Source organism: Alligator sinensis, unplaced genomic scaffold (genome assembly GCF_000455745.1).
Source record: "Alligator sinensis unplaced genomic scaffold, ASM45574v1 scaffold258_2, whole genome shotgun sequence".
Taxonomy (NCBI): domain Eukaryota; kingdom Metazoa; phylum Chordata; order Crocodylia; family Alligatoridae; genus Alligator; species Alligator sinensis.
This window is the reverse complement of record NW_005842398.1, coordinates 759,341-767,297: the sequence shown is the minus strand read 5'-3', so window position 1 is coordinate 767,297 and position 7,957 is coordinate 759,341. Positions and strand designations below refer to the sequence as shown.

At 45.8% G+C, this 7,957-nt stretch overlaps 1 protein-coding gene across 2 annotated transcripts in view; it reads left to right on the top strand.

Moving 5' to 3' along the window:
- TYW5 (tRNA-yW synthesizing protein 5) overlaps window positions 1–7,957 on the top strand; it is a 24,595-nt gene that overhangs the window by 7,471 nt on the left and 9,167 nt on the right. For both annotated transcript variants that reach the window (XM_014522799.2, XM_006029762.3), the window contains exons 3-4: window positions 6,540–6,609; window positions 7,581–7,625. In XM_014522799.2, coding sequence (XP_014378285.1) covers window positions 6,540–6,609; window positions 7,581–7,625 — 115 coding nt within the window. The remainder of the gene's footprint in view (window positions 1–6,539; window positions 6,610–7,580; window positions 7,626–7,957) is intronic.

Genomic DNA, 7,957 nt, shown 5'->3' with positions numbered 1-7,957 from the left:
GACAGGCTCAGCAAGTGGGCGGGCGAGAATCTGATGGTGTTCAACGCCGATAAATGCAAGGTTCTCCACCTTGGGAAAAAAAATCCGCAGCATCGTTATAGGCTCAGCAGTGCTATGTTGGCTAGCACTATGGAAGAAAGAGACTTGGGGGTCATCATTGACCACGAGATGAACATGAGCCTGCAATGCGATGCGGCGGCTAGTAAAGCGACCAAAACGCTGGCTTTCATCCATAGATGCTTCTCAAGCAAATCCCGGGACGTCATTCTCCCCCTGTACTCGGCCTTAGTGAGGCCGCAGCTGGAGTACTGTGTCCAGTTTTGGGCTCCACAATTCAAAAAGGATGTGGAGAAGCTTGAGAGAGTCCAGAGAAGAGCCACGTGCATGATCAGAGGTCAGGGAAGCAGACCCTACGATGACAGGCTGAGAGCCCTGGGGCTCTTTAGCCTGAAAAAGCGCAGGCTCAGGGGTGATCTGATGGCCACCTACAAGTTTATCAGGGGTGACCACAGCATCTGGGGGAACGTTTGTTCACCAGAGCGCCCCAAGGGATGACGAGGTCGAATTTTCACAAACTACTTCAAGATCGTTTCAGGCTGGACATAAGGAAGAACTTCTTTACTGTTCGAGCCCCCAAGGTCTGGAACAGCCTGCCACCGGAGGTGGTTCAAGCACCTTCATTGAACACCTTCAAGATGAAACTGGATGCTTATCTTGCTGGGATCCTATGACCCCAGCTGACTTCCTGCCCTTTGGGCGGGGGGCTGGACTCGATGATCTTCCGAGGTCCCTTCCAGCCCTGATGTCTATGAAATCTATGAAATCTTGGTCTACAAATCATCTGCTTCATACTTTTTTTTGTCTTGCTGTTTTTGGGGGAGACGGGAATAGAAGCACAAGTAGGTATATAAAATTGGAGCAATTGTGATTCTTTTTCTAAGCTATTTTTCTTTTAAGGCCCTAGTCCTACAAACAGTTCTGCAACAGAGTAATACTATGTACATAAGTTGTCCCATTCCGTTTAGTGGTTGAATTCACGTGCAGAAAGTTGTGTGGGTGAATTAGTATTGGCAGGATCAGTGCTTTTATTGAGCAGTACAGAACAAGCCGTATGGAGGTGGAGCCAGATTCTGCAAGGTATGGTGCTAAGTATTCGTGGCTCACCCACATAAATACAGATTTGGCCTGATCAACTCAGGCCATATATTCACATCTCAGGGAAAAATAAATAAAACTACAAGAAAGATCTTCATTTTGAAGACTTAGGGATGATAATTATGAGCTAAGAACCTGATCTCCCAATCAAGACAGGTGCTGAGTACAACCTATTTACATGTCTTTAAGTGGAAGATGTAGTTGCTTAGGATCTAAAGGTCTGATCTAGTTCCATTGAAGCCTGTGGGATTCTATTCACTGACTTAAGCAGTTGCTAGATCTGGGTTTGCATATAGAGGCAGTCCTTAGACTTACAACCCAATTGGTTCCTGAAAACTGCGTCTTAAGTTGAAATGTCATAACTTGGAACCAATTTTCCCACAGGAACAGTGTTACAAATCGGGGATTGGTTCCTTTACGACAGTTGATACAGCTGTGTGCAGCTGGTGTGTTGTAGAAGGGGAAGAGGAAGGGGAGAGGTGTGGGTGGGGCAGATCAACGCCCCCCCCCCCCCCCCCCCCCCCCACGGTGAGGGAGGGACCGGGGCTGGGGCGAGCACTACCAGGTGGGCTCAAGGAGGGGCCGGAGGCGGCTGCTGCCGCTGTGCGCTGCTCGTCTGGCAGCTCAATTAGTACTTCCCGCTGCTGGTCCTGGAGGGCATGGGGGGGGGGGGGTGCCCCCAGATGTGTGCGGGGCAGAGCTGAGGTTGCACCAGGCTGCGCTCTAGGTAGGCAGCAGTGGCGCTGGGACCAGTGACTATGCCTTCCCACTGCCGGGGCAGGGCAGGTATGGGATGTAGCTGCTGCACTGCCTCCAAACAAGTGGCATGCCCCCAGGAAGAGCCACGGCTTGGTGCCACGCCCACCCTGGCCCTGCTAGGTGAGCAGCGGGAGGGCATGGGGGTTGTGTGCCCCTGGATCGAGGCAGGGTGGGTGGCGGAGCGGGGGCTATGCAGGGGCTGCAGCCACCAAAAAATTCACCGTAGCCCCCGTCGCCTGCCCAGAGCACAGCCCCGGGCCCGCCCACCCTGCCCCATGCAGATCCAGGGGCACCCCGCCTCCGTGTTGTCCTGGACTAGTGGCGGGAACTGCCGGTTGAGCAGCTCACCAGACAAACTGTGTGCAGCGGCAGGAGCTGCTGCCCCTCCTCCCAGCACCCGCCCAGCCTCGGCTGGTCAGCGCTTGCTCCAGCCCCAGTCCCTCCATTACTGTGGAGGGCATTGATCTGCACCCCCATGCCCCTTCCCTTCCACCTCCCCTTCCACCACAACGCACTTACTGGCTGTAAGCAGCTGTATCAACCTTTGTAAAGACAAAACCCACGCCGGAACAGAACGTCAATTTATAAATGTCAATTTAAAAACGTTGTAAGTGACATTCATCGCAACTCAGTCGTAAGTTGAGGACTGCCTGTATACAAATGTAGACGTTGCATGCTTTCAGGCAAACAGCCCATAAAATCCTGCACTTGACAGGTACTGCCAGGTGTCTTAGAGGGAGAAGTAATACTTCTATAACAAATAAGTTGGTCTATATAGAAAGTTTCTTCTTAAACTTTGGCATGCAATTTGTCACAGGCCAGCTGGGCACTGTGAGTGTATCGATTTTTGGATCGAGGAGGCAAAGTTGGGAGTGGAATAAAGGCAAATTTATTATAGCTTACACACACACAACAGTTAACAGAAAGATAAATGCGATAAGCAGATAAGGCAATACAAAAGAGCTAATAGTAAAATAATAACAACAGATAATAACAACAGATAGATAGATCAATCTGTCACAGGCCAACTGGGCACTGTGAGGGTATTAGCCACACTGGAGTGTTCAAAACAACAAATAGACAGACATGGGTTGGCAACTTATCGATAGTCCCTCAGTGCCAGGTGTGCGCCAAGTGGTTCCAGCCAAGTCAGGCGTCCCTGAAGATCAACGCTGTCAGAGGGCTTACCGGGGAAGGGCCCTTGCTCAGGATCCGATCCTCACTCACACCGGGAGTCCGGGGTCCAGGCGTGGGACAGAAATGACCGTTCTGTTCCCTCCTTCCTGCTGGTTACCTGATGCATGTGTTTTTTATACCTAGTTTTATGCTAATCTGTTGGCTTCAGGGCCACTCACAATCTTGCCCTATAGCTGTTACCCTGTGGGATTGAAAGGTGTCAAAATCATCACAAAAGGTTACTACCCAGACTCAGGTTTATCCAATAAGCAAATTATGATGCAGCACATTTAGGTTTGAAATTGACATTGCTCCGCCTAAATCCCAACCCCTTTTAGGCTTCAGTTAAATATGCTTTCTTGGGATACCTCTTCCTGGAATGTGTTTGGGTGTGCCTAGCAGTTAGATCTAGGTTTTATCGCTAAGGCTGAACCCTGAGCAAAAAACCATTAGGCCAGCTAATCTCACAGCTACAGCTTTGCCTCTGGGGCCCAGTCAGTTCCACGAACAGTTAATTTATCAGTTTGGTTAAACTTATGACAGACAAGTTACATTTGCAAACTTACAAGCTTATATTAACTAATATTACCTATTTAGGCAAAACACCAAATGCCTCCAAGAAGCACACATTATTGCTTATTAATCCCTCTGGTTCTGGCTGTCACAGCAATTGTTGTCTTGCATTTTGAAGTTTGAAGTAAATTTCTATCGAGAGTAGTGAGGGCCAATCTTTTTGGCAGGCAATGTCACAAATTAGCCCCATACTGTCCCCAAGTGTCACTGCAATCCATCTTCAGCTGCCCCATCTGCTGCTCTGCTTTCTGTTCCCTGCCCTGTGCCCCTGCTCAACACCCGCTTTGCTTTCTGCTCCCTGCCCTGTCTGTTACTGTGTTGCCTGTCCCCTGCCCGGCGTGCTGCATGTCACAGGTTGCCCATGCTGCTTACGGCACAAATGCAACAGGTTAATCACCCCTGACCTAGAGTTTAGTTATGAGCCAGCAGAGTGATGTGGTAACTTGAGTGATCTTGCCATCTTGGAAAAAATCTTTCCTGGTAAATGAGAAGGTAAGGATATTTTATAATATCCTTATTATTATATCCATTCTATGAGACATGTATGCATAGTTATTAAATATATGGATATTTAATAATATCCTTATTTATTGATTCTATGAGAAATATATGAATAGTTATCCTATTTTGTGTAGTCTACTCTGAATCCTATAGAAAACATTTTCCATGTGAAGAGCTAGTGAAGGGATTTGTGTTTATACATCTGGTTTTATTGCTGCTTTTTATACTTAACATTTATTTTCCAAAATTAAAAAAAAAACTATTTGGGGTCACAAACTAGCTGATACTGGCAGATTATGAAAACTTCTGTAAGCATTAATACAGTAATACATTAGGTATTACAAGACATTGCTTTGTTGCTGTATCAAGGAAAATTACATTTTGTAGTCCCTGTTTGGGTAAAATCCTGACTGATGTAAAGATCTAAGAAGACTCTACTGTATTAGATTTGTATTGGCTCTGTCTCTGGAGCAAACTATTACCAAAGGAGTATCTGTAGAAAAAAAGTATGTCCTGCAGTATGTGCCCAGTTTGTGAGCAAATGATCTTTTTAGAAAGACACCCAGCTCCCATAAAGTTTGACTCAGTCAGCCAGGACTTGATCCTGTTCCATCAGTCAGCAGTAGAACTCAGACTGACATCTGTGGGGCCCCTAGCGATTGACTTTAAAAAGAAATCATTTGCAGCTGTCCTCATAGAAACAAGTCCTTTTTCTTTTCCCTAGAATCACAAAAAGAAGCAATGTTAGGAAAATAGCTTGAAGTACAGGAAGGTTGGAATTATTTTTAAACAATGGTTTCAACTAAGGTAGCATATATAGACGAGCTAAAATTTAGCTTTGTGTGCCCCCGGATCGAGAAGAGTCAAAACAAACCAAGAGCCAGATTTGCAGGACTGCTTTCCATCTACAATTGGAATTGGATTTACTAGAAAAGCTCAGCTCCCATTTAGACACCTTAATGTAATGGCCAGGTTTGCTAAAGTACTTGGTGTCTGGCAAATCCTGTTCAGCAAAACAAGAGCTTCTGTTACTGAGCAGTTTTGCCAGGTTGCCAGATAATAATTCTTTTACAAGATGACTTAAATTTGGAGCATTTGGATCTAGGATGAGATGAGCTGAGCTGGCTGAAGTGAAGGATTTTTAAATATAGGACTTTAATTTTGACATAGTTCTTTATCTTCCTACTGCGAACAGTTGGTAGTTGTTATGATGATTTTTTAAAGTAGTTTGCTAAATCATATGTCCTTACACTTACTGCCTAAGTACAGACATTCAGGGGCGTTAGGGGGAGTTAAATTGATTCAAAATGTCTGCCTGATATCAGGTACATGAGGATGGGGGAGCTAGCTGGGGAATTGGGGGATCCAGCAGGCTGGAGGGATTGGGGATCCACGAGAGGTTGGGGGGAAGGCGCAACCTGTGGGTGGAGTGGGGAGGTAGGCATGAGCTACAAGTGAGGTGGAGGGGCAGGTGGGAGCCACAAGGGGTAGGGTGGGGCAGGCACAACATGTGGTGGGGTGGGGAGGTGCAGGCATGACCCATGGATGGGTTGGGGGGGCAGGCATGACCCACAGGTGGGGAGAGGAAGCAGGCATGGCCCATGAGGGGTGGTGGGGGCAGGCATGACCTGTGGGTGGGAGGGGGGGCAGGAGCAACCTGCAGTGGATGGGGGAGGCACGACTCACAAGGAGGGGGGGAGGTGTAACCTGTAGGTGGGGAGAGATGGGGTCCCCCCACAGTGATCCTATACCCCCATTCTTCCCAGTCCTCCCACCACTGGGACTTACTTGCTTGGCTACAGCAGCGGCAATTGCTGATAAATGCAGCTGCACCTGACTTGTGGCATGGGAGTTGAAAATGGTTGGGAGGTGGGGAGCAAGGGGCCTGGGGGACAAAAAAAAAAAAGCAAAGCAAGGCAAGGGGGGAATGAAAAGAGTAATTCCAGGGCTGAGGCCAGTGGCTGGGTTTTCTCAGCCGTGGGGCTGCACAGGGGAAGTGGACAGAAGTTCCATGCACCAATTTGACCTAAATCAGATGCGTCTGATACTACATGGATTCAGGGTTATCTTCAACCAAGTTTTGCAATTTTTGTAGTTTGTGGGTATGGAACTTCTGTTCAGTTACAGATTTAGACTGGCTGCCAGTCACTGAGACCGGGTCTGTAAGTGTAAGGTCGGCACCAGAGTGAGCTAAATTTAAATCTGGCAGCCATTTTGAACCTGAGATAACCTCATGAATGTCTGTACTCAGCTGTTATAGGTAGGAGGAATACGGTTGATACATTAAGTGTTTTAAAACTAGTAATCAGATAATTTGTTGTTAGGTTGGATTGTTACACTGATTAGTCTTATGGATGTTGGTATTTATATTGCAGAACACTGCCTTTTGATACGTTTGTGCAGAGAGCAGCTGAAGTCAAACACACAGAGTATTTTATATCTGAGGTAATTTCCTTAAATGTTACTTTTTTTGCCAATGTTTTGAAAAAAAAGGCTGCAATTTTTGGCTTCAGTCCAACAAAGGAAAAGTTATCCATAACTTAGGCTGTTTTGGAGTCCCAGAAAATGAACCTTTACTAAAAAATTACTCCTTCCTCATGTGCACAATTTAGATAACTACTTTAGTTAAGCAAGTAGGCTTGTTTGTGTGGCCAACACAAGCAGGATTCCAGAATCAAGATGAAGAAATAGACTTAAAATTATATTTTAATTATAATAGCAACTTTAATTTACATATTTTGCTGTAAAATCTAGTGGAAAATACTCCTAGTACAGCTGTAGCTACAATCAAACATATGAGTATAAACTACAGAAATATTATAGCATACTTAATGAGTAACAAATGATTGGGTATGTAACTATGTCCAGACAATACTGATTTTTTTGGATGGATGGATAGGAATTTGCCCCTCCCCAGAAAATGTAGTCCCTGAATGTCTACTGGACAGTGGTGGATGAATTCCAAATAATTTCTCAAATGTGCCTTCTACCATTTATTTGTAAGATATAACATGTTCTGAAATGCACTGTTGTGATTTGCTGTATCAGTGTTATGAACATTTTTTTCATGTACTATAGAGTCAAAACACTGTTAAAGCAGTGGAAAATGTGACTTAAGTTTCCATCTGAAGCAAGGTGTTTTATCTTTCTTTTCTTTAATTATTGAATTGCACCCTTGCACCTTTGGGTTTACCTGTTTCATTTAATTAGTATATCTTCTTTTGTTTCCATTTCCTTGGATAGCCACAAGAAAGCAATAGAAGAAAAGGCAGGTTAACAGAGTAGATGAATTTATAGGTGTCATTTAGTTGCATCACATTTTAATGAGGCGCCTCATTAGTTGAAGCCCTTTGTTGGATATATCATTTCTGTTCTTTAGTTCTATTGACACATTTCTTTTGTGTTGGTGTTTTAAGGATGAAAAATATTATTTGCGATCACTGGGTGAAGATCCAAGAAAGGTGGGTAATTTTGAGATTGCTGTTTGTATATTTTAGATTAAGTTTAATTTCTTTAAGAGCCCTGCTCTGATCTTTTGACTTCCATAACCACACAACTTTTCTCCCCCACACGCTCAGCACCACCTTGTAACCTGGCCTCACAGCTAGCCTGGGCTTGCCTGTCGGGGCTGCGCATGGTGACAACAGCTGCGGCCTCCACTGCTTGCTGTGCCGGGAAGCGTTTGCCACTGCTGCCTGTGGGCTGCACAGCATGCAAGCTCCGGGTGGGCAGCAACAGCAAACACTGCCCGGTGCGGCAAGCAGGGGGCTGCAGCTGCTGTCGCCACGCGCAG